We start from the raw sequence: 24,799 nt of genomic DNA on the forward strand, positions 1-24,799 counted from the left end.
ACCGCGAGGCGCGCTGCCAGTAAACCCGACGCCGCCGAGCCGGGAGGGCAGCGGGCTCCGCGGGGCAGGGCGTAGCCCAGAGAACGCGCGCCGGCCCGTGTAGTTAGTCGGGGCGCGCTTCCTGGAGGAGGACTAGGAGGATTTACCGCTCGAGCAGCCGGGATGAATGGAGGGGGCGGGGCCCAGGAGGGCGGGGCCCAGCAGAGGCCCCCTGCCGAGAGGAGGGGGTGAGGGGGCCCGGCCAAGAGCTTAAAGCCGACTGCAGGGAGGCTCTTCCCAGACCCGCCTCACTGCCTCAACTCCGAGGGTCTCCGAGCTTACCGAGCTTCTTCCCAGAAACTTCGCAGCCCCGCTCAGCCCCTAACGCTCAGCGCGCGGGCCCGAAGAAGCCCAGTCTACGCGTTCTGGCTAAGTCGCCGCGGGCTCCTGGGAGTAGCCCGCCCGGGCTGAACAGGAGCGCGGGTGAGGGCGCGGGGCAGGCGGACGGGACCCCGCCCGGGCCGCGCTGGGGAGGACTGTTGGCGCGGCATTAGGACCCAGGCGCGGCACAGGCTTGTGTCACCGGCTCCAGCCGCCGGCCCGCCCTGGACGCCGAGGTTGCGGTCGTTCCCGCGGCACCTGGTGAGGAGCCAGGGCGTGCGCACTGGTGTGCAGCCGTCCCGCGGCTGATCACTGGGGCCATGGCCGCGGCCACCAGGCGCGTGTTCCATCTCCAGCCATGCGGTGGGTGCCTGCGGCTGGAAGGGCGTCCGGTCTCCGTCGCAGAGGCGTGCTAAGCTGGGACGCGGAGCCGTCGAGGCGCTGGGGGGAATGCGGACGCCGCCGGCCTGCACCGGCCCCCGGCGTGGTGGGCGAGAGGGTCGTGGGGGCTTCCCAACAGGGACGGGGGTGCCCGGGGTGAGTTCAGCCACGAGGGAGTGGGAGCCCGGGTGGGTACGCGGGTGGCTGGGGGAAGCCCAGGACGACTTCGTGGGCACTGCGCGCTTGACTTAACACCGTTTTGAAACTCTTAACAGTTTTTCAGCCTACGAGGTAGCTGGTGGAGGGGTGGGGGGCTTGCAAATGGCGGGGCGGAGTTTCGGGGTCCCTAGCACCTGGAGCGCCAGGGTCTTCGCAGCCGGGCGTGCAGCCACCTCGGAAAGCCTCACTTTACGTTCTACCCGACACCTTTCCCGCCCCTGGCGCAGCGCGGCAGCCTGCCCACTCTTAGGGATCCTTGGGCCTCTGACTGTCCCCTGCGCGGCCGCAGCAGTCTCTCCGTCGCCGCTCTGACGCCCGGGGTTTATACGGCCATCTATTTACGTGCACTTGAACCGCCCCGCATGGGAGTAGCATCCCCACCCTTCCATACCATCGTCATCCTCGTCCTTTGTCCATCCCTGCAGCCTCTGGTGCTAGCTTTACTGACCCCGCCCCTCCCTTCTATGCCGCCCGGGCTCCCGCCCCGGGAGTCCGTCCGCATCCTGCCCCCCGACCCCCAGGGTCTCCGAGTCTGGAGCCGCTTTCCTCTCGTGCAGGCGGCCCTTCCTGTCGCTTCCTTCCTCACACAGCGAGGCACAAACAGTCCGGACCATCCATCCGGGGCCCGGCGCTGAAAGCGCGGACAGCTCTCTTCCTCCCCTACCACCCGCCCCCCACCCCGCGGCATCTCCCAAGAGGACCAACGGCTCCGCCTCCCAGGAGAAAGTGGGTGGTGCTGAGGGCAGGAGACCGTTGCCGGGTCGCCCCAGTGTGACCCCTGGCGCGTGCGGTTGGGGGCAACTGCACGTGTGATGGGTGTTGATGGCACCAGGGACCGACGTGAGAGTGAGAGCCGAAATGTGCTGGAAGAGCCCCAGCCCAGTTACTGGGCTTGGCAGCGAAGGCTTGAGAGAGGGAGGCCGGCTTCCACAGGGAAGGTGGCCAGACGGGTCTCCTCCCTCCAGACTCCTGCAACAAGCGAATCCTTCCTTCCTTCACCGGCTACTGTTAATTACTCCTGGAGAAAACATGCTGAAAACATCTCCCTGTCTGCCTCGGTCCTTTCCCACCTGGGCAGCCCCTAGCAGATGGGCTGAAGAATAACAGGCCTGGCTTCCTCTGGCTCCTCAAGGAGCCCCTGTCTTGTACTGTCCCCTGCTCCTTTTTCTCCCAGGGTCTCTGGGAAGGGTAAGAAAGACTCAGCAGGGTTTGTGTGTGGTGGGCAGCAGATGTGCCCTGAAGACTGTCCAGGGCTGGTGCATGGAGCTGGTGACAATTCTTTGGCTTGCCTTGCAGAAAACTCTTCTATCATGTCGCAGAATGGATACTTTGAGGATGCAGGTGAGTACATTTCAGGTATGGGTGTGTGTATATAGAGAGCTCCTTGGTCAAAAGTCTCTAGGGGACCTAGTCCATCCACCTGGGTACTCATGGTCCTCTGCTGGTGCTGGGATGCCTTTGGATTCTACCCTCCAGAAGGTTGTGATGTGGTCAGAGGGGCAGCTGACACTGCCCTGGACTCTGGCAGATCTCTGGTGGTCCTGTGGTCCTGGGAGGGCAGGCTGCTCCCATTCTGCACTATGTGGACCATCTGATAGCCCATGGTTTTGCTGTTACAATGCTCTGGTTGTCTGACCAGCTTATAGGCTAAGTGTTGTGTTTGCCCACATTCCTCAGACCCCGCCCAGCCCTGTGAGGGAGGGGCTGCCATTGTCCCTCTAAAGAATTGTAACCTCTCTGCACCTCAGCTTTCCCTGCTTGCACCAGCCTAGCTCTCTCCCTCCCCTTATCTCTGGGCTGGCTCTGGGCTGCCTCTCCTGAGACCAGATTCCAGAGCTGGCCTCAGAGGGGTGTTTAGTGGGACAGTGCTTGGACACAGTGGTGATGTGCTCCTACCCAGGGTCCCCAGGGCATGGTGACTGCATGTGCCAGGCTGCTGGTGGGCAGGTTAGGTATGTGATTGGGCTGTAGGGTGGAGATAGGGCACACATGGCATCCCAGGAGCCTTGCAGGGAGCTGGTAGTGTCTGCTGGGTAGGTCCTAGATAGAGCCCAGGATAGGGGAGAAGAGGGACAGTGTGAGAGGCATGCCGGGGAATAGTGGGTGCTGGTGGGGGTGACAGAAGGGAGGTTGGGACACTTTGGGGCTGGGGAACCAAGCATTCTAAGCAAAGCAGGTCTAGAATTGGGGAGGAAGGTGTTTTTCATGGACGTGAGCTCCATGACAAATGGGGGAATGACATCTTTTGACTTAATAGTTCTTCTCTGGGCTCTGGGTGCAGTGCAGACCTGGAGTTAGGGGTCACCAGTCCATGATGGCCTTGACAGTGGAGGCCTAGTGCCTCCTACCCAGAAAGGGCCCAGGCTGAGCACAGGACATTGGGGGAACAGGGCCTGGGATGTGCAGAGGAAACCAGTGGGAGGGAGTGGAAGTGAGTCAGGGTGAGTCACTGCCTGGCAGGTGGAGGCATGCTGCTGACCCGTCCCTGTTCCTGCACAGGTGTTTTTCAGGCATTGGTGGGGTCTCAGCTACAAGGGCTCCTGGGTGAATCACAAGTGGTGGACCACAGGGGACCTACAGGACAGTGAGGAAGAGGTGTCAGCTGGGCCAAGAGTAAGGCAGGGAGGGCCCTAGGTGGACTTGCCAGAGAAGAAAGGGTCTGTCAAGCCTTGAAGAAGGCCCTCCAGGGAGGGAAGCCCTCAGCTTGGAGGACAGGAGCTGGCATGCCTGGGGTGCTGGCCGCCTGGCCTAAGGAGTGAGAGATTGAGGTGGGTGGTGTGGGACTGGGCCTGAGGGGCCAGGGGTAGCAGGTCTGGCTCAGGCTGTCATCCCAGAGGCTGTGGGGAGCCCCAGCAGGACTCAGGGCAGATTGGAACTTTTTCATGTCATCAGGAAGGCTTCCTATAGGAGGGGGCCTGTGTTGGGGGTCAGTTGCAGGAACTGAGAGGCAGACCAAAAGAAAGGGGCAGCATGTTCTGTGCTCTGGAGTCCCAAGGTACCATAACATGCCCCTTGCCCACCATGGGTGGAGGCCTGAGATGAGGCCTCCTCTGGGGTCCTGTCACCTCCGTCTCTGGCTCTGTTTGTCTGGCTTTCTTGCTTCCTGGGCCTTGTCTGATGTTGGACTAAGGTCTCTCAGCCCTGATGCTTTGCTCCACATGCCCTCCCTGTGCCAGTGAGGTCCGGATACTGCAGGGCTCTGGCTTTCCTTGAGTCGTTTCTGGGGAGCCAGACAGCTCCAGGTCCCACAGCCTGGAGGTTCTGAGAAGGCGGGGGCCAGTCAGTCTTAACTACATCATTGTACCATGTGCCTGGCTCAGTGTCTGTGGAATGAACATGTTCTTTCTCTAGCTAAAGGATATGTGTGGCACAGAACAGTGCAGGGTTCCCGCTGCTGGAGAATGTTGGAGAAAACCATTGGGTGGGGGGTGCCAGCTGGCTGCCATACTCAGGGAGCTGGGCCAGGACCAGATATTGGGCCTAGCTGAGGCTTCCTTCCTAGCCTGCTAGAGGCCTCCCTTACCACTCACCGAGATTGCACCAAGTGGGACAGCCCAGGGGCCCCCGCTCCTTTGGCTTGGAGCCCCTTTGTCCTGTGTGTAGCCAGGCCCTCTTGGGGGGGTCTCTCTTGGTGGTGGTTGGGGCTCCAGGCTACCTCAAGTGTGACGCGGATGATGCCTCTGAAACCCGTGAGGAGAGCCTGGGGGATGAGGCCTTCGACACGGTCAACTCCTCCATTGTGTCTGGCGAGAGCATCCGCTTCTTTGTCAACGTCAACCTCGAGGTGCAGCCCACCCAGTCCGGTATGGGGGTTGTAGCAGGGACGGGTCGGGGGAGGCACGCAGGGGACTGGGGACTGGGCAGATACGGCCCCGCTCCACCAAGAGAGACCTGAAGGGCTGGGGCCGCCCCCTGAGCCCTCCTGCTTTCCTCCAGCAGAGAGTGAATCGCCTGGAGGCTACGGTCTCCTACACACCTCCCGCAAGGTAAGTGGCCCATTGACCGGATGGGAGACATTTGGTCCTGGGCCACTAGCTGGGGGTGGAGGTGGTTGCTTCCCTGAGAGAGCTCACACTGATGCTGGATCTCATACTAGCCCAGGGCCCGGCTGCTGGGGCCAACCTCGCTGGTCTTCTCTCTGGGAAGCGGGTGTTGGGTCCTGGTGGGCAGGGTCAGCTGGGGACCACCACAGAGGAAGGACCCAGACAGCGACAGGTCCTTCTTATTTATGGACCTGTGTGGTTCGATGTGTGGGGTCCCCACAGTACCTGAAGTTAAAGAACTTTGAGGAAGAGATCCGGGCGCACCGGGACCTAGACGGCTTCTTGGCACGGGCCAGCATCATCCTGAACGAGACAGCCACGTCCCTGGATGACGTGCTACGGGCCATGCTGTGCCGCTTAGCCCAAGACTCCCACAACACTGAGCCCGACTGCAACTTGGACCTGCTCATGGCCATGCTTTTCACTGATGCCGGGGCCCCCATGGAGGGTAAAGGTAAGGGCTGTCCTTCTGCCTGGGCGGGAGGTCAGGGAGGTGGGGCCATCTGACCCTCCTGTTCCTTCCACTCTGTCAGCAGTTCACCTACTGTCAGATACAATCCAAGGGGTCACTGCTACAGTAACGGGGGTGCAATACCAGCAGTCGTGGCTCTGCATCATGTGAGTTGCCAGGCTGCCACAACTGGCCTCCCCACGTCACCTTGGAGCCAGGCATCCAGTCCCTGTGGAGGCTGGCTCGCTGTTTGCGGGGAGAGTGAGGAATCCATCCCATTTGGTCTTTTTTTTCCTCCCTAACAGAGGTCACTGGGGTCATAGTTGGGGGCTCGGGGAGGGGGGAGCCCCAGCTCCCAAGGGTGGCAACTGTGTGCTGTGTGCCCTCTCTGTCCCTGCCAGCTGTACCTCCAAGGCTCTGCTGAAGCGGCACGTGTGCATCAGCCGCCTGGTTCGCCCGCAGAACTGGGGGGAGAATTCCTGTGAGGTGCGGTTTGTCATCCTAGTGCTGGCCCCACCCAAGATGGTGAGGAGGGGTTTCGGGTGGCTGCTGTGTTTCCCAGGAAGGAGAGTTCCAGGTTACCCTGCTCTCTTCTTGGGGGCATCTCTCCCAGTGCTGGAGGCACCACAGTCCTGGCCTCTGAAGGCCACATTCTCACCCTCTCTGTTCATCTCTGCCCTACTGGGGTTTATCTGAAGCATACTTGGTAGGTCTTCATCAAGGCCTAATTTCCCCAGAAGTTGCCCAAAAGGTTCTATTTCTTTCCTGACTGAAAAGAGATACTTTTTTTTTTTTTTTTTTTTTTTTTGCGGTACACGGGCCTCTCACTGTTGTGGCCTCTCCCGTTGCGGAGCACAGGCTCCGGACGTGCAGGCTCAGCGGCCATGGCTCACGGGCCCAGCCGCTCCGTGGCATGTGGGATCTTCCCGGACCAGGGCACGAACCCGTGTCCCCTGCATCAGCAGGCAGACTCTCAACCACTGCGCCACCAGGGAAGCCCAAGAGATACTTTTTAAGATTATTACTATTCAAACATAGGGGCCTTTCTTTGGCCTGCCCAACCCTAACTCTAAAGTTGGCTATGATTTGTTGACCAAAGATCCCCACTCCTTCCTGGGGCATTTACCCCCCGGCCAGGGGCATCTCGCGTTTGTGGGGGCTGAGACTTATACGTATATTTGGGGAATCTTCTTTTATGGAAAAAGATTTTAAAGTCATTAATAGAAAATGGCTAGGGCTCCTCCCCAGGCCTGGGAAGGGCCTTAATGCTTAAGATTCCACTGGCTTCTTGATGATTCTGCCCCTGCCTCTGGTGTAGACTCAGAGCTTCGGATGGCCCCTCCCCAGGCTTTCTCTAAGCAAAGGGGGTGCTACCGGGATCGTCCCTCCCAGGGCTTTCATGGACATGCTGTGAATCTCTCCAGCTGTTACTTTGCTGGGGAGAGAGGAAGGGCATTTAGGGCAGCGGGCAGCTCATGGGTCAGAGGGACTGACAGCTGACAAGGTGGCCAGAACAGCTGGAAGGAATAGAATCCCTAGGATTGAGTGGCTAGACTGGTGCCTTGAGACACGCCAGCCATCCTGACACCTGGCTCCTCCTCGGGGGAACAAGCCTGTTCTAAAGCTACCAGAAAGCACAGTGTGCACGGTGCAGCCCTGGGACTGTAGCTTTGGGCAGCACGGGGTGGGGGGTGGGGGTGCATGCTGCTCCCAGGGGACCTAGGATGGGGAGGTGAGACAGGCTGCTGTGGTGGAGGTTGAACATTGAGTTCATGGACGGGGCTGAGCTTGGCCAGGCAAGAGGCAGAAGGCTGGATGGGCCTGGAACACCTCTGAAAATCATAAACCAGCCGACCGTGCAAATGCCACCAGTGAAAAGTAGCTGGGTGAACATTTTTCTCCATCATCATGATTTCATTATCCACAATTACACAGATTTAATACCTGAGTTTATTAAAAAAAAAAATACTAGGTTGATGGTAGTTCTAGTGATCTGCTGACCTGGTGGAAATCGTGGCAGGGTCCACTATGCTTGAACTTTGGGGGACTACACCCAGGTCATGGGGAGAGCACCTGCCACGTGCTTGGGAATGTCTGTCCATGAATGGCCAGGCTGGGGTTGGGCACCCTTCGCTCTACAGTGGCTACAGATGTGATTCTTTTGCCCCATCCCCAGAAAAGCACCAAGACAGCGACAGAGGTGGGACGCACGTTTGCCACGATGTTCTTAGACATCACCTTCCGCCAAAAGCTCCTGAAGACCCGCACGGAGGAGGAATTCAAGGAGGCCCTGGTACATCAGAGACAGCTGCTCACCATAATGAGCCACTGTCCGAGCATCAGCACGAAGGACTACAGCATGAGCTCCATCTGCACCCACAGACCCCCGCAGGTGCAGGGCAGAGGTGGCCTGGGCGGGCAGCACAGGGCAGGGACACAGGGCTGATGGGTGCGTGTCCTCTTCCCAGCCCCTACGGCACAAGGACTTTCTCCCCATCGGGAGGGGCATCCGGGAGGACATCGCCCGCAGATTCCCTGTGTACCCACTGGACTTCACTGATGGTAAGTGGCCCATGGCCCTCCTGGAGCTCGGCCTGTAGCTCAGGCCCCAGGCCTGTCCTGTGTCCCCAACACACCCTCCGCCCTGTCTCCCATTCCTAGGCATTATCGGGAAAAACAAAGCTGTGGGCAAATACATCACCACCACCCTGTTCCTCTACTTTGCCTGCCTCCTGCCCACGATCGCTTTTGGGTCCCTCAACGATGAGAACACGAACGGGGCCATTGGTGAGGGGTTGGAGCCTGGTGGGTCATGCCGGGTGGAGCCCAGGGCCACGGTTCCCCCCTGACCACCCCGCTTCCTCAGATGTACAGAAGACCATAGCTGGGCAGAGCATTGGAGGCCTCTTGTATGCACTCTTCTCCGGGCAGCCGCTGGTGGTGCTGCTGACGACTGCACCCCTGGCCCTCTACATCCACGGTGCAGTGGGGGCGGCAGCGGGGAGATGCTTCCTGAGGTCCCTGGTCCCAGCCTGGCCCTGACTGCTCACTCCTGTTCCGCCGCCTTTAGTGATCCGTGGCATCTGTGATGACTACAATCTGGACTTCAGTACCTTCTATGCATGGACAGGCCTGTGGAACAGTTTCTTCCTCGCGCTTTATGCCCTCTTCAACCTCAGCCTGGTCATGAGTCTCTTCAAGAGGTGACAGGTCCTTCCCTAAGCTTCTGGGACTCACAAGCAGGAGGGGGACCAAGGCCAGGGGCCTGGGTCAGCTTCCATGCCAGCCTCTGAGGCCCTGTTAACCCTAGAGCAGATGGGGTGCCCCCACCATATCACTGCTCCAAGGGGAAAGCCTAGGACCCTGGTCCTCTTCATGGCAGGAGGTAGGGGGCCATGCTGAGGCTCGGGGAAGCCTCCCCGCTACTAACAACTCACCCCGTCTTATGAGGCATATCCCCTGCTGGCAGGTCAACGGAGGAGATCATTGCTTTGTTCATTTCCATCACATTCGTGCTGGATGCTGTCAAGGGCATGGTCAAAAGTGAGTGTATTGCCGGCGGCCACCTGCTGTAGGGGAAGCTGAGTTGAGATGGGGGGCTATGGACTGTGCCCAGAGCAACCAAGAAGCATGTAAGCGCTAAGGTTGCTTCCATGGCCCAGGGTGCTCTGGGAGCCATGACTGGCAAAGAGCAGCAGGCCCACGTGCTAGAGGGTGACAGAGCTGCCCTAGGCAGGATCAGAGGCCCTGGGCCAAGCAGGATTTGCTGTCAGAAATGGACAAGGGCAGGGTGTGGGGTGGTGGGTAGACAGGCAGGTCAAGGGGTCCTGGCTGACAGAAGGCCAGCTCTCTCCCCTCCTCCCCCCAGAATCCCTTCCTCCCCTCGGGGCTCCTTCACCCCCACATCCATGAGGAAGCTGCTGGGCACCAGGCTCCCAGAGCCCAGATGGCTGAGTCCTGTTGGCCTGTGTCCACAGTCTTCCAGAAGTACTACTGTGGCCACAACCACGGGAACTACTACGAAGATAGGTCTTCCCCGGTGAGCCTGCTGGGCCTCAGCCCCAGCCTCAACAGCAGCCTCCACGCTGCCCTCAACACCAGCCTCCTGGCCGGCCCACCAGAGCTGACTTCAGTGGGCAGCCAGGGCCCCGAGGCCCTGGCCCGGGACACAGCTGTGCTCAGCCTCCTCATCATGTTGGGGACACTCTGGCTGGGCTACACCCTCTACCAGTTCAAGAAGAGGTGAGGGGTGCCCATTCAGGGTGAGGGAAAGGGAGCACAAGCTGCAGGCAACGCTGACACCCACCTGCCTCCTAGCCCCTACCTGCACCCCTACATGCGTGAGATCCTGTCAGACTGTGCCTTGCCCATCTCAGTGCTTACCTTCTCCCTCATCTCTTCCTACGGCTTCCAGGAGATTAAGAGTGAGTTGGGACTAGGCGTGGGGTGTGGTGGGGTGTGGTGGGTTGCTCTGTGGGGGAGGAAGGCTTGAGCAGGGGCCTGTACCTGGCTGCAGTGAGCAAGTTCCGCTACAACCCAAGCAAGAGCCTGTTCGAGATGGCCGAGATGCACTCACTATCCCTGGTGGCCGTCAGCGGCGCCATGGGCCTCGGCTTCCTCCTCTCCATGCTCTTCTTCATCGAGCAGAACCTGGTGGCTGCCTTGGCTAATGCCCCGGAGAACAGGTTCGCAGGACTGGGGAGGGAGGGGTAAGCGTGTGTCCAGCCCTCCAGGGGCCATGGGGCTTTGTCCACATGTGACCCTGCCTGCTGCAGGCTGGTAAAGGGCACTGCCTACCACTGGGACCTCCTGCTCATCGCCATCATCAACACCGGGCTGTCTCTGTTTGGGCTGCCCTGGATCCACGCTGCCTACCCCCACTCCCCGTTGCACGTGCGGGCACTAGCTTTGGTGGAGGAGCGTGTGGAGAATGGGCACATTTACGAGACGTGAGTGTGAAAGTGGCCCCTTGAGACGTGAGGCCAGAGTCACGTGGACCCTGAGGTGGGGGGTAGCCCTGGGCCACATATGACCTAAGGAAGGATATGGTTCAGGGGATAAGGGCCCAGAAGTAACAGAGCCCAGGAAGCACATGTGACCTGGGATGGACACGGCCCTGTGGACCAGGCCAGAGGTGACCCAGTGCACTGGAACCTCGCAGGATTGTGAGTGTGAAGGAGACGCGGTTGACCTCCCTGGGCGCCAGCATCCTGGTGGGCTTCTCCCTCCTGCTGCTGCCCTTCCCGCTACAGTGGATCCCCAAGCCTGTGCTCTACGGCCTCTTTCTCTACATCGCGCTCACCTCCATCGACGGCAGCCAGCTGTTTGCACGCATGGTCCTGCTGCTCAAGGACCAAGTGAGTGTCTGGCCCTGAGAGTGAGGGGTGGGGGTGGGGGATATGGCTGCAGACCTGCCCACACCTGGTCCCTGCCACCCACAGACCTCGTACCCACCCACCCACTACATCCGGAGGGTGCCCCAGAGGAAGATCCACTACTTCACAGGCCTGCAGGTCCTGCAGCTGCTGCTGCTCTGTGCCTTTGGCATGAGCACCCTGCCCTACATGAAGATGATCTTTCCCCTCATCATGATCGCCATGATCCCCATCCGGTACGGGAGGGTGGCCAGCAGGCAGGAGGGACTCGGCTGGGCGGGAGACGGTGGGCTGGAGTGGCTACCCTCAGCCTGTTCCTCCCTGACCCAATGCTTATCCTCCTGCCTGTTCCCCCTCCCCTCAGCTACAACCTGCTGCCCCAAATCATTGAAGCCAAGTACCTGGACGCCATGGACGCTGAGCACTGAGGTCCTGACTACCAGGCCCTGGCCACACCCCATTCGCCCATCCCTCTGGGTCTTCCCAGGCTGGCTCTGTGGCTGTGTGTATCTTGGGGTGCTGCTCTGTACTGCACCCCCTCACAGCTGTCCCAACTGGCCTAGGGTGTCTGGGCATTGAGGGGGCTCCAAGGTGTGTGTCAGCTCCTCTTCCCATTAGCCTTTTGCTTTGGGTCCGGAACTCTGCTCAGGGCAGCTTCTGTCCAGGGTGGGACTAAGCAGGACGGATTTTCTTTTGATAAAAGAGCCTGAAAGAGAAACCATTTCCTTGATTGTGTAAGGAACTTGCTGTATGCACATTAGAGAATAAAGCTTCTGTTTCTATGCTTCTACATACCGCCTCCATCCATGCTGCCCTGCCCCAGCCTCTGAAGGCCACCTGAGGGCCCTGAGGAGGGAGAAGCCATCCCAGGGGAGGTGGGATAAAAGGGACTGATTTGTTGAGTGCCGCCTAAGGGCTATTACTTCCAACTCCACACAGTAGCTCAACAGGGAAACATGGAAGGTCCAGGAGGCCTTTGCTGTTGCCAGGAACCTGCAGGGAAAGTGGGCTTGGGGCCAGTGAAGAGCCCAGTGGCTGGTAGGGTGGGATAAGCACATTCACGGTGCTGCTTGCAGGATGGGTAAAGTTTAAAGGGGACAGAAAATGTACTGTGCATCCAGGACAGAACTCTGAGGAAGCAGCTGAGGAGCAGACAGAGGGGTGCCCCGCTCCAAGTGCCACGTGGCAAGTGATCCTTCTTTGGGGCCCCCACCCCAGTAGCCTGTGTTTCCTGCAGGTGGGGCTGTGTCCAGGATCACCAGGCAAGGAGTAGGCAGGCCCCCCAGCACCCCACACCTGAGTTCCAGCCGGACACCACCCATGCCAAGCAGACAACTCAGAGGAGGCTGAGCACCACCACCGGCACTTCCTGAGGAAACAACCCAGCTGGGCTTCACAGACAAGAGGGGAGCAAAGGGATGAGGTCCTGTCCTCACCCACGGGTGCTGATGAATTTTAGGGGAGGAAACAACTGTTAAATCTAGGCCCTGGGCCGTGCTGCTAGGACTTAGGAGGGGATGTAACTTAAGCTTGGGAGCGACACACCAGCATTAAGGACCCCCACCCCCCAACCTGCTGCACACAACGGGCTTTTCTGATTGTCCTTGGGGTTGGGCACCTCCTCTTTACCAGAGTAACACCTGCAGGAAGGCAAGGGAGCCACCCCGGGCCTCTGAAGTCCCTCCCAGGGAAGGGCTTTACCAGGACTCAGTACGGGTCTGGGGTAGCTGAGCCGGGCCTCCTGAAGGGCTCAACTCAGCTGGCCCCCCAGGCTGAACCGTGGCATGTCAACCCAACTGGGGTCAAGAACTCCATCCCTCCTCCCTGCCATAAAAATGAACCTGGCGTTATAACCATAAACCAACATTTTAGCTGCTCTAATGTACACCAGAATAAAGCAAAAGCACTCAGCATCCCACACTGCCCGCCCCCCAACCCAGCAAACACAATAGAGGCCAGCTGGGTGGTGGCATTGCTCAGTGGCTGGGCGGGCGGGCAGCAGGGATGTGGCATGTAAAAGTTCAGCCCATGATCAGAGACTTCAAGGACAAAAAGAAAGATATAATACTCCAGCTAGCAAGAGCACACAAACAGCCTCGACACAGCACTGCCCTCCTCCAGCCACCCCCCTACACCCGTTTTGCCCCCCCCGACCTGAGAGGTTTCCTGCTCATGCCAAAGGGGACTCAGGAGACAGACACCTGTCTGGGGCAGGTTTCAGAGCAAATATACCCAGTTTATTTTGGAAGCAAGTACCCTCCGGAATTTTTATTTGCTGCATTTAAAAAACATCTAAGGCTGTTTGTGTGGTTCTTCCCCAAACCCTCAACCCTGCCAAGGCCAGTTTTAACACCCAAGGTCCTTTCCGGATTCCAGGCCTGGAGGCTGTAGGAGACCACTGAATCCCTGAGGACAAGAGGATGGTGTCCTCTGGCCAAAGTTTCTCCAAGCAGAGCCAGCTGCTCCTGACGGCTGGTAACACCCCCAGGAAGTGGTAACCCTGAAGGCGGTACTTGGATGGGTGCCTGCCTGATAGAGGCGGTTTCAGGCTAGCCCTCCCCGGATCCTCAGCCAGAGTGGTCATCACCAGCTCCAAGTGGAGTCAGGTTGCCAAAGTATTCTTGCAACTCAAGCAGGGCCTGGAAGCGATGGGAGATGGTGTTCTTCTCAGCCTTGGGCATCTCTGCATACCTAAGGGGCAACAGTAGCAGCTCAGAGAAGAGGGGGCCCAGATTCAGGGAGGGTGTGTACACCTCACCTCATCCTGGAGCCCAAAGCTCAAAAAGTCCCTAGGAAAGGGTAGTGGGGCTACCAGCTCCTGGCAACCAGAGTTAATTTTTAAAAAATCAGTCTTAAATTCCCCTGTAGGTAGAAACCCATATTAATGAGTGTGAAAGGATCTTAAACTGGTTCTAGTGTGTCCAAAAGTCATCAAAGGGAAGCTGGGGACAGGGGGATGAGCTGCATGCTTTATCAGCTTTGTCATCTGTTGACGGGAAGCAGTGGGGCCTGACAGAGCAAACATAGCAATCTCCTCCAATGCACTGTGGGGCGGGCAGGTGGGGGCAGGGGGCAGCAGATGAGCCTTGAACAGCCAGCCAGTGGCCTGCCATCCATGGCAGGACTCCAGTGAGGTGAGAATCCCTACTCCAGTTGTCACTTTCACATCTATGCTGTCAAATATGGTGGCTACCAGCCACTGTGGCCATTTAAACCAATTACAACTGAATAAAAATAAATTCTGTTCCTCAGTTGCTCTAACCACATTTCAGATGCTCCGCAGCCACACGTGGCTAATGGCTACCGGATTGCACAGTGCAGATATAGAGCCTTTGTGTCACCAAAGTGCTGCTTCATGTTGTCCTCAGCCCTGCCTGGCTGTTGTGAGGCCTCAGGCCACACTCCCTAAGGGCCCCCCTCCAGCTTGACAAACCCGATTCCAATAATGGCCAACATGTCCCGTGTAAATAAGCGGGGGCTAGCATGAAATACTGAGAACACCTGGCACTGTGGGGGTGTAACGTGGTGGCCAAGTGCTAACATTTTTCCAGACTAAATGGGGGTCAGATAATCATCCAACAAAGCTGACAAGCCCAGGTCAGAGCGGGGAAGCCACTGAAGCTACAAAGCTGCTCTGCGCTGAGCTGAGCCCGAGAGCCCAGGACTTCAGCTATGCCCAGCTGCCTCCCAGCTGTGGACCAGGCCACCCAGATTCCTTGCATCCACCCCAGCAGAGCTGCCTTCAGCCGGAACGGCACCTCAGAGCCTGCCCCGCCTGTATCCGCGTGCCTGCACCTGGGCAGGGCACTGACCCAACCCAGACCACGGCCATCCCCACCCCACACCCCTGAAAGAAACTGGGGCTCCTTACGTCTGCTCATATCCATCAGGCTGAAAGCAGAGGTCCCAGCCAAAATCCCGGCAGCCACGGGGCACCACAATCTGGCCCTGCCAGAGGAAAGGGGGACAGGTGTGCCACTGGGTGTGGAGGAGATGCACTGTGAGGAGGGCAGTAGCCAGACTGAGTTTGGTTTATGAATTTGGTTAAACCCTATTTACTCAAAATATATTATTTCAAGGGGTCCATGGTGCCGGCAAATGTTTGCTGAACACAGATAAAATGCAGAGCAGGACGGCTCGCTCCCCACAGACAGGGAGGAACCACATGCTTGATTAGCCCACAGATACCCCTGGGACCAGCCTCCCTCTCTGAAGCTTTGACAAACTGTGACCTCACTGAAGAAGAGAAGCAACTTTGAAAGACTGACAGAAAACATTTTCTCCTAATAGGAAGTTTGAGGGCCCTGAACCTTGCAGCCAAGCCCTGTGCCTGCTACTATTACTGCATTTCTCAAAATACAAGGGAGGCTCTAACAAATGAAACAACAAAATAGAAATTACTTTGCACAATGTTCAACACAAAAATGAGCTCAGTAAATACTGGCTGTAATAGGCAAATTCCAAAAGGAAAATGTGACAAAGATAACCAGTGTCAGGCTTCCCTGGTGGCACAGTGGTTGAGAGTCCGCCTACTGATGCAGGGGACATGGGTTCGTGCCCTGGTCCGGGAAGATCCCACATGCCGTGGAGTGACTGGGCCCGTGAGCCATGGCCACTGAGCCTGCGCGTCCAGAGCCTGTGCTCCGCAAAAAAAAAAAAAAAAAAAAAAAACTTATAAAATACAAGGGAGGTAGTAGAGGATGGGGATTAGCCATATAAATTCCAAGTCATTCAGACCAAAGGTAAATTTTGCTTCTGCTAATGGGGAGCTGTGTGACTGAGGCCAGTTACTGAACCACTCTGAACTTCACCCATGCAACAACTGTTTTTTGAATGCCTCAGCGAAGCAGGCACCAGGAAAACAGAAAATCGTAGCCTTGCCTTCACAGAATGGAACTCTTAAGCAAAACAAGCATTACATCAGTAAACACATTAATGATTACCAAATGCAAAGTGTCTTAGAGGCAACACACTGGGAGCTGGGCTCAAGAATAACAAGATGGGGAGCTCAGGGAAGGCCTCAGTGAGGAGGGGACACTTTGGCCACATAAAGGACTAGGGCAAGAACATTCTAGGTGGAGGACACAGCTGTGCTGAGGTCCAGAGATGGAAAAGGCTTATCATACGCACTGCTGAAAGGACAACGTGGCTAGGGTTTTTTCGAAAGCACAGGGGAGAACAGAACAAGGAGAAACAAGGCTACCTCAGTTAAAGTCAGGGCTGGCAGCAACAAAGTACAAACAGCAGCCCAAGCTGGGGAGACAATAGGGAATGGTCGGATGAAAGTGATCAGGCCCCATCAGCAGCATAGCTGCTAGTCAGTCATGGTGCAGGAAGTTGGGCCTGTGGTTGTTCATACTTTTGATTTTTGAGAGAACATTTCTGTGAAAGTAGCAGACCACTAAAACTAACTGTTAAAAATGTAACCAGGCAATATGATCCAGCAATCCCATTTCTGGATATATACCCAAAAGAATGAAAACAGGATCTTGAAGAGATATTTGCACACCCACGTTCATAGCAGCATATGAACAAGCCAAAAAGTGGAAGCCACGCAAGTGTTCATCAATGAATACAGGCAGACCTTGGAGATATTGTGGGTTCAGTTCCAGACCACTGCAATTAAGCAATTATCGCAATAAAGCAAGTCACATGAATTTTTTGGTTTCCTACTGCATATAAAAGTTATGTTTACACTATATTGTAATCTATTAAGTGTGCAATAGCATTATGTCTAAAAAATAGTGTACATACCTTAATTTAAAAATACTTAATTGCTAAAAATGCTAACCATCATCTGACAATGCAGGATTGCCACAAACTTTCAATTTGTAAAAACATAATATCTGTGAAGCTCAATAAAACGAGGTATGCCTGTAAACGGATAAAGGAAAAAGTGGTATATATATACAATGGAATATTATTCAGTCTTAAAAAAGGAGATCCTATCACATGCTACAACATGGATGAAACTTGAGGACATTATGCTAAGTGAGATAAGCCAGTCACAAAAAAACAAACACTGCAGGATTCCACTTATATGATGTATCTGAGGTAGCCGAACTCTTAGCAACACAAAGTAGAATGGTGGTTGCCAGGTGCTGGAGAGAGGAGGGGAAGATGGAGTCATTATTCAATGGGCATAGTTTCAATTCTGCAAGATGAGAAAGTTCTAGAGATCTGGTGCACAACAGTGTACACTATTGTATTGTACACTTAAAAATGAAGATGGTAATTTCTGTTACCTGTTTTTTCACCACAAAAATTAAAAATCTAATCAGGGAGTGTAAAGTAAAACATCTGTGGACAGTCCCTGGTGGAGCCACTGGCATAGGGCTATGTGAGCTATGGTGGGACTTTGGATTCTATCCTGAGCAGAAAGGACAAAGCAGAGAAATGATGTGCCTGAAGGTACACTCCTGCCACGGGGAGGGGATGGATGGGCTGGGGCGGGGGTGGGGTGGGGGAAGCAGGCCAGCCCAGAGGGTGGTCTGGACCCTGTGAGAAGCAGCTGAACCTACGGTCTGATAGGTAAGCATGGGGGCACTGAAGGGCAGTTTTGAAAGGAATGAGTTGGGGGGAGAAGGAAGATTCTATATGAACATAAAAAGTTGGAAAGGCTGTGAGATGTTCAAGGGAAGCTGTTGCCTCAGCAGTGGGATGAGGAGATTCAAGCTTGGAGAAGTCTGGGCTATAGATGTAGCTCTAGGAGTTGTCACCTTCAGTTTCCACATCTGCTTCTCAGGACAGCATACACTGCAGAGCTCTGGGTATACCAGGCCCCAACAGCTGTAAGCCACTGTGCGTTTCCAAACACCTGACTCTGGGGTCAAATAAGTTTCGGGATTGACAGCACTTCTAGCTGTGGTACCCAGGGGCGCGCCCTCCCCACTACAGTCCTGCAGCATCATCGCGAGTCACAGCGCCCTCTGGCGGCACTCTGGGGAACGAGCATGGGTACGCACCGAGGTCCGGCCCCTGAAGAGGCGCACAGGCTCGCTGGGGTCCCCAGTGCTGAGCGCGAACGTGCAGAGTGCATAGGCCGACTTGTCTTGGAACCCAGCCAGGAGCTGGTGGAGACCTGCGGGCACGTGCAGTGAGGGCTCAGCGCACTCTACGCTGCCCGGCCCCAGCCCCCTCTCCGCACTCAATGGGCCCAGGTGGCGAAGGGGAGTTATACATATCACCAAATAGGCCCTGCGCTGATAACCCAGGAAGTTGGGTGATGGGGATGTGGGGTTCCTTATTCTACTACTGTGGGCTTCAGGGTATGCGCTGCTGGGACCAGGGGGAGCAGCAGGGTGTCCCTCTCCCCACCCCCCACTGAGGCAAGGACAGCAAGAAGTGGGGCCAGTCCCTCTGAGCCAGAATCAACTAGAGCCCCTTTGTCCCTCAAACACAAAGCTCTCACCACCCACCCCCACCCCATCCACTCCTCCCAAATCTCAGTGCTCCCTGGCACCGGGTGTATAGGGAGAGTGTGAGCTGTAGATTATAGATGGGGAAACTGAGGTGAATGGAGACTCCGTGAAGGGGATGGAACCCGAGATTCCTGATTACTAGTTGGAGCTCCTCTCGTAGAACCCACAGATTCTTAATTTCAAACAGGTCTAAAGAAAGAGACATGGGGATAATACCTTCAGGCTTTAACTTCTCCAGAAACCACTTTCTGCAAGAGAAATAAAGGTGAGTCAGACACCACAATCAGATGGATGTTCTTACCACCTTGTTTCTGGGCTGCATCTCCCAGGGATTAGAGCCCTGGGAGAGCAAAGAATGTCTCAACTCAAAATGAAGAGAAATAATCCAATAGGAAAAAGGAAATGGAGACAAAGAGGCAATCCACAAAAGAACTGATAAACCAGTGAAGCCCTCAATCTCACTGGTAATTAGGGAAATGCAAATTAAAATTGCATGTGGTAACATTTCCCACTCCCGCCATTACAAAATACTAAAAAGTCATAAAACAGTGCTGGTAAGAATATGGAGCAATGTACACTATAAGTGTGTAGGGGTGCTACTGCCTTGGCAAACAAATTAGCAATCCAAAAGTTAAAGATACAGTTAACCCTTGAACAACATGAATTTGAACTGCATATGTTCACTTATACATGGATATTTTTCAGTAGTAAATACTACAGTAATATACAGTTGAATTCACTGATATGGAAGGCCAACTGTAAGTTAAACACAGGTTAACCCCCCCCAAGTTGTTCAAGGGTCAACTGTATACATACCCAAGACCTAACAAATTGGGGTATTTGTACCCTAGAGATACACAAAGACCTTCTGAGGGGGTCCAGGGTACTGGATAGCTTTAAGGAAATCCATCTGCAGATCTCAACTTCCTTATTTCCTCTTTCCTGAAACTGATCTGCCCACAAATGTACCTCTCCAATGGGTGAGTTCCCCTTGCCCATCTCAACTTACACAATCACATTCTCATACTTTACAAAAGAAAGGTATGCCTCTTCCCCATCCCTAATCCTCCCTCAAGACAATCTGACATACTGGTGTTGATGCCAAGACAGTGAATGACCCGCAGTATCAAGTAACAAATCATTTCAAAGTTCAAGTGGTTTTGTGGCCAGGGCCCTGCAAAAGGGTGGGGGAGCACTCACATGTAGGGGCCAGGGAGGCCCCCAAGGGCGTTGAAGCACAGACAGGTGTCCTCCACCAGTACAGGGCCCTGCACCTGCAGCACAAGAACATGCAGCCCTGAGACCCGCGTCCAGCAGCAGGCCCCACCTCCACCCTGAATTCCCCTGCCATCCAAGCCAGGGCCACACTCACAGCTAGCTGGGATGTGCAACAGCAGCAGCAGATAGAGGTCCATCTGCTCTGGGTAACAGCTGTTGACTAATGTCTTATCTTCATTTTAAAGGTAGGGACATCAAAGCCTTGGCAGGTTGTAAAGTTTGCTCCAGGTACAGTGACAGGAGAGCTGGGATTCATACTCAAGCAGCCTGACTGTTTACAAAGCACTCTTTTTCAGTTCCACAGAGGTGTGTGAGTGCAGGGTGGATGTATGTGGGGAGAATGTAGGGGTGGAATGTATGTACCTGAGAATTGGGAAGAGTGAATTATGTGTGTGTGTGGTCATCTAGGGGGATACTATGCAGTCAAGGTTGAGAAAGGAAGGCAGTATTCCAGAGCCAATATTAACTGACTCCAGCCTAGCTAAGCCTGGAAACGTCCTTCAAGTCATTATAAAGTGTGCCCACCATATTCTCTACCCATCCCCAGCAGGCACAGACCCCAGGAGCCACCAGGACAAGAGGCGCAAGTACAGGACATGTGTGGAGCAAGCACCTGGCGAGCTGCCTCCTGACACTTCCGAATGGAAATCTCATCAGGCTCTCCTTGGTACTCTGGCACTTATCAGAGAAACAGACACACAGTCAGGTCACAGAGAGAGAGAGAAATTGAATCATCTTTTAAAAATAGAACTAATCAGAGACATACGGTCAATCTTCTGTGCCACCAAAGTGCATGGAAACTTATCTCCTAGAATCTGAATGACCTGTTCCAAAACGAAAGAACATTTATCACCATTTGTTTAACTATTCCCCATTACTACACAAGCTGTCACCCATCTTTCTCGTCAGGTAACTCTCCTGTCAGTCCCCTAAAGCTCACCAAGTCAGGCCCATGAGCCTCACCCCAGCCTTCAGGGTCCCACCCCAGCAGGTCAGCTCCCCCATCTCCTCACTCTCCAATCCCTCCCTCCTACTTCAGGTCTCTGTTTATGCTAACCACCTACCTAGAACACCCTCTTCCCTTCTCAGTGCTCCCAAAACCTATCCTTTGGGCCAAGAATTTTCTATCAAGGGTTACCCAGAATTCAGGAGATCTGTGAACTTGGATTAGGAAAAACAAAACAAAACAAAACAAAACACTTTATTTTCACTAACCCCTACCTGAAATTTAGCGTCCCTTTCAATAGTGAATATAGAAAACAAACACAAATAGCATTAGCATCTCCTGTGATATTTAAACCTATTAAAATCGCAGATGTTGTCATATCCCATTACAGTTGTAGCAGATATCTCAAAATATCATTTACAAGGGGCAGAGGCAAGATGGCAGCGTGGGAAGACACAGAGTTTGTGTCTCCCTACAACTAGGGCGCCTGCCAGATGGTGGTGGGGGACCTTGACGCCCAAGGAGACGGGAAGAACCCCCAAGTGAACAGCTCCTGCGATGGGAGCTCTGAGTCCGAACCACTGGACTAATAAGAGAACCTCAGACCCCAGGAAATATTCATTGGAGTGAGGTCTCCTGGAGTTCCTCATCTCAGCACCAAGACCCAGCTCTACCCAACAGCCTACAAACTCCAGTGTTGGAAGCCTCAGGCCAAACAACCAGTTCCTGTTTACAGGAACACAATCCCACCCATCAGAAAAAATGAGAGGGTAATAAAGTATGTCACAGATGAAGAAGCATGGTAAAAACCTATAAGACCAAATAAATGAAGAGGAAATAGGCAAGCTACCTAAAAAGAATTCAGAGTAATGGTAGTAAAGATGATCCAGAATCTCAGAAGTAGAATGGAGGCACAGACTAAGAAAATACAAGAAATGTTTAACAAAGTTCTAGAAGAATTGAAGGACAAACAGAGATGAAAACACAGTAACTGAAATGAAAAATACACTAGAAGGAATCAATAATAGGATAACTGAGGCAGAAGAACAAATATAAGTGAGCTGGAAGACAGACTGCTGGAAATAACTGCCAAGGAGCAGAATAAAGAAAAAAGAATGAAAAGAATCGAAGACAATCTCAGAGACCTCTGGGACAATACTAAACACACCAACATTCGAATTATAGGGGTCCCAAATAAGAAGAGAAAAAAAAAGGGTCTGAGAAAATATTTGAAGAGATCATAGCAGAAAACTTCCCTAACATGGGAAAGGAAATAGCCACCCAAGTCCAGGAAGCACAGAGTCCCATACAGGATAAATCTTAAGAGAAACACACCAAGACACATATTAATCAAACTAACAAAAATTGAGTTCAAAGAAAAAATATTAAAAGCAGCAAGGGAAAAGCAAAAGATAACATACAAAGGAATCCCCATAACATTATCAACTGATTTTTCAGCAGAAACTCTGCAGGCCAGAAGGGAGTGGCAGGATATACTTAAAATGATGAAAGAGAAAAAACTACAACCAAGATTACTCTACCCAGCAAGGATCTCATTCAGAGTCAAGAGAGAAATCAAAAGCTTTTCAGACAAGCAAAAGGTAAGAGAATTCAGCACCACCAAACCACCTTTACAACAAATGCTAAAAAAACTTCTCTAGGCAGGAAACACAAGAGAAGAAAAAGACCCACAAAAACGAACCCAAAACAATTAAGAAAATGGTAATAGGTACATACAATCGATAACAACCTTGAATGTAAATGGATTATATGCTCCAACCAAAAGACACAGACTGGCTGAATGGATACAAAAACAAGACCTGTATATATGCTGTCTACAAGAGACCCACTTCAGACCTAGGAACACATACAGACTAAAAGTGAAGGGATGGAAAAATATATTCCATGCAAATGGAAATCAAAAGAATGTTGGAGTAGCAATACTCATATCAGATAAAATAGACTTTAGGGCTTCCCTGGTGGTGCAGCGGTTAAGAATCTGCCTGCCAATGCAGGGGACACAGGTTCAATCCCTCCAGGAAGATCCCACATGCTGTGCAGCGACTAAGCCCATGCACCACAACTACTGAGCCTGCTCTCTAGAGCCTGTGAGCCACACTACTGAGCCCGTGTGCCACAACTACTGAAGCCTGCATGCCTAGAGCCTGTGTTATGCAACAAGAGAAGCCACCTCAATGAGAAGACTGCACACCGCAATGAAGAGTAACCCCTGCTTGCCGCAACTAGAGAAAGCCCATGCACAGCAACAAAGACCCAACACAGCCAAAAATAAAATAAATAAATTTATTTTAAAAAATAGACTTTAAAATAAAGACTGTTACAAGAGATAAGGAAGGACAGTACATAATGATCAAGGGATCAATCCAAGAAGAAGATATAACAATTATAATCGCTTATGCACCCAACATAGGAGCACCTCAATACATAAGGCAAATGCTAACAACCATGAAAGCAGAAATCAACAGTAACACTATAATAGTAGGGGACTTTAACACCTCACTTACCCCAATGGACAGATCATCCAAACAGAAAATAAATAAGCAAACACAAGCTTTAGATGACACAATAGACCAGATAGATTTAACTGATATTTATAGAACATTCCACCCGAAAGTGGCACAGTACACTTCCTTCTCAAGTGCACACGGAACATTCTCCAAGACAGATCACATCTTGGCTCACAAATCAAGCCTTGGAAAATTTAAGAAAATTGAAATCGTATCAAGTATCTTTTCTGACCACACTGCTATGTGTAAATCAATTACAGGAAAAAAACTGTAAAAAACACAAATACATGGAGGCTAAACAGTGCACTACTAAGTAACCAAGAGATCACTAGAGAAATCAAAGAAATAAAAGAATACATAGATACAAATGACAACAAAAACACAATGATTCAAAACCTATGGGATGCAGCAAAAGCAGTTCTAAGAGGGAAGTTTATAGCAATTCAATCGCACCTCAAGAAACAAGAAAAATCTCAAATAAACAATCTAACCCTACACCTAAAGCAACTAGAGAAAGAAGAACAACGAAAACCCAAAGTCAGTAGAAGGAAAGAAATCATAAAGATCAGAGCAGAAATAAATGAAACAAATGAAAACAACAGCAAAAATCAATAAAACTAAAAGTTGGTTCTTTGAGAAGATAAACAAAATTGATAAACCCTTACCCAGACTCATCAAGAAAAAAAGGGTGCAGATCAATAAAATTAGAAATGAAAAAGGAGAAATCACAACTGACACTGCAGAAATACAAAGGATTATAAGAGACTACTACAGACAACTATATGCCAATAAAATGGACAACCATGAGGAAATGGACAAATTCTTGGAAACGTACAATTTTCCAAGACTGAGCCAGGAAGAATTAGAAAATATAAACAGACCTATCACAAGTAATGAAATTGAAACTGTAATTAAGAATCTTCCAACAGGACTACCCTGGTGGCGTAGTGGTTAAAAATCTGCCTGCCAATGCAGGGGACACAGGTTTGATCCCTGGTCCGAGAAGACCCCATATGCCATGGAGCAACTAACCCCATGTGCCGCACCTACTGAGCCTATGCTCTAGAGCCCACGAGCCACAACTACTGAGCCCATGTGCCACAACTACTGAAGTCCGCCTGCCAAGAGCCCATGCTCCACAACAAGGGAAACCACCACAGTGAGAAGCCTGTGCACCATAACGAAGAGTAGCCCCGGCTTGCCGCAACTAGAGAAAGCCCACGCGCAGCCACGAAGACCCAGCGCAGCCAAACGTAAATAAGTAAAAATAAATAAATTTATATATAGGGCTTCCCTGGTGGCGCAGTGGTTGAGAGTCCGCCTGCCGATGCAGGGGACATGGGTTCGTGCCCCGGTCCGGGAAGATCCCACATGCTGTGAAGTGGCTGGGCCCGTGAGCCATGGCTGCTGAGCCCGCGCGTCCGGAGCCTGTGCTCCGCAACGAGAGAGGCCACAACAGTGAGAGGCCCACGTAACGCAAAAAAAAAAAAAAAAAAAAAAATTTATATATAAAAAAAATCTTCCAACAAACAAAAGTCCAGGACCAGATGGCTTCACAGGTGAATTCTATCAAACATTTAGAGAAGAGCTAACACCGATCCTTCTTCAAACTCGTCCAAAAAACTGCAGAGAGAGGAACGCTCCCAAATTCGTTCTATGAAGCCACCATCACCCTGATACCAAAACCAGAATAAGGTATCACAAAAAAAGAAAATTATAGTCCAATATCACTGATGAACATAGATGCAAAACTCCTGAACAAAATACTAGCAAACAGAATCCAACAACATATTAAAA

General features: G+C 53.0%; 2 protein-coding genes across 34 annotated transcripts in view; one reads left to right on the forward strand and one right to left on the reverse strand.

Moving 5' to 3' along the window:
• On the forward strand, nt 1–11,619 carry SLC4A11 (solute carrier family 4 member 11). Of its 25 annotated transcripts, XM_033840538.2 has the most exons (20): nt 643–723; nt 2,257–2,301; nt 4,611–4,763; nt 4,900–4,946; nt 5,226–5,457; nt 5,540–5,621; nt 5,856–5,979; nt 7,631–7,846; nt 7,923–8,016; nt 8,116–8,241; nt 8,321–8,434; nt 8,525–8,657; nt 8,924–8,997; nt 9,432–9,696; nt 9,772–9,878; nt 9,971–10,139; nt 10,230–10,403; nt 10,616–10,811; nt 10,896–11,065; nt 11,194–11,334. In XM_033840538.2, exons 1-20 carry the CDS (start codon nt 681–683, stop codon nt 11,255–11,257), a joined length of 2,628 nt encoding a protein of 875 aa, XP_033696429.1. In that variant the 5' UTR covers nt 643–680; the 3' UTR covers nt 11,258–11,334. The 25 variants fall into 25 exon arrangements, with proteins under 25 accessions (XP_073648861.1, XP_073648865.1, XP_073648864.1 ...); XM_033840536.2 differs by having other exon boundaries at nt 8–723; nt 10,896–11,619; XM_073792775.1 differs by lacking the exon at nt 643–723 and having other exon boundaries at nt 2,050–2,301; nt 4,897–4,946.
• The window catches only part of ITPA (inosine triphosphatase), a 21,859-nt gene continuing 4,446 nt past the window's right edge, over nt 7,387–24,799 (reverse strand). The window contains exons 2-8 of one of the 9 annotated variants that reach the window (XM_019950714.3): nt 20,295–20,352; nt 20,142–20,206; nt 19,451–19,524; nt 18,467–18,498; nt 17,795–17,910; nt 14,701–14,777; nt 13,045–13,520 (exon numbers count right to left, since the gene is read on the reverse strand). In XM_019950714.3, the coding sequence (XP_019806273.2) occupies nt 13,397–13,520; nt 14,701–14,777; nt 17,795–17,910; nt 18,467–18,498; nt 19,451–19,524; nt 20,142–20,206; nt 20,295–20,352 (546 nt within the window). In that variant the 3' untranslated portion in view covers nt 13,045–13,396. The other 8 variants (XM_019950713.3, XM_033840550.2, XM_019950715.2 and 5 more) reach the window with 8 other exon arrangements.

This window comes from Tursiops truncatus, chromosome 15 (assembly GCF_011762595.2).
Source record: "Tursiops truncatus isolate mTurTru1 chromosome 15, mTurTru1.mat.Y, whole genome shotgun sequence".
Taxonomy (NCBI): Eukaryota; Metazoa; Chordata; class Mammalia; order Artiodactyla; family Delphinidae; genus Tursiops; species Tursiops truncatus.

Bases quoted from the DNA above. Each gene is read 5' to 3' on its own strand.
- SLC4A11 (XM_073792758.1), top strand. From the start codon at position 2,190: ATGTGCCCTGAAGACTGTCCAGGGCTGGTGCATGGAGCTGGTGACAAT. The intron at 5,622-5,855 runs GTGAGTTGCCAG...TGTCCCTGCCAG, and splicing joins CAGTCGTGGCTCTGCATCAT to CTGTACCTCCAAGGCTCTGC. The intron at 10,404-10,615 runs GTGAGTGTGAAA...GGAACCTCGCAG, and splicing joins AATGGGCACATTTACGAGAC to GATTGTGAGTGTGAAGGAGA.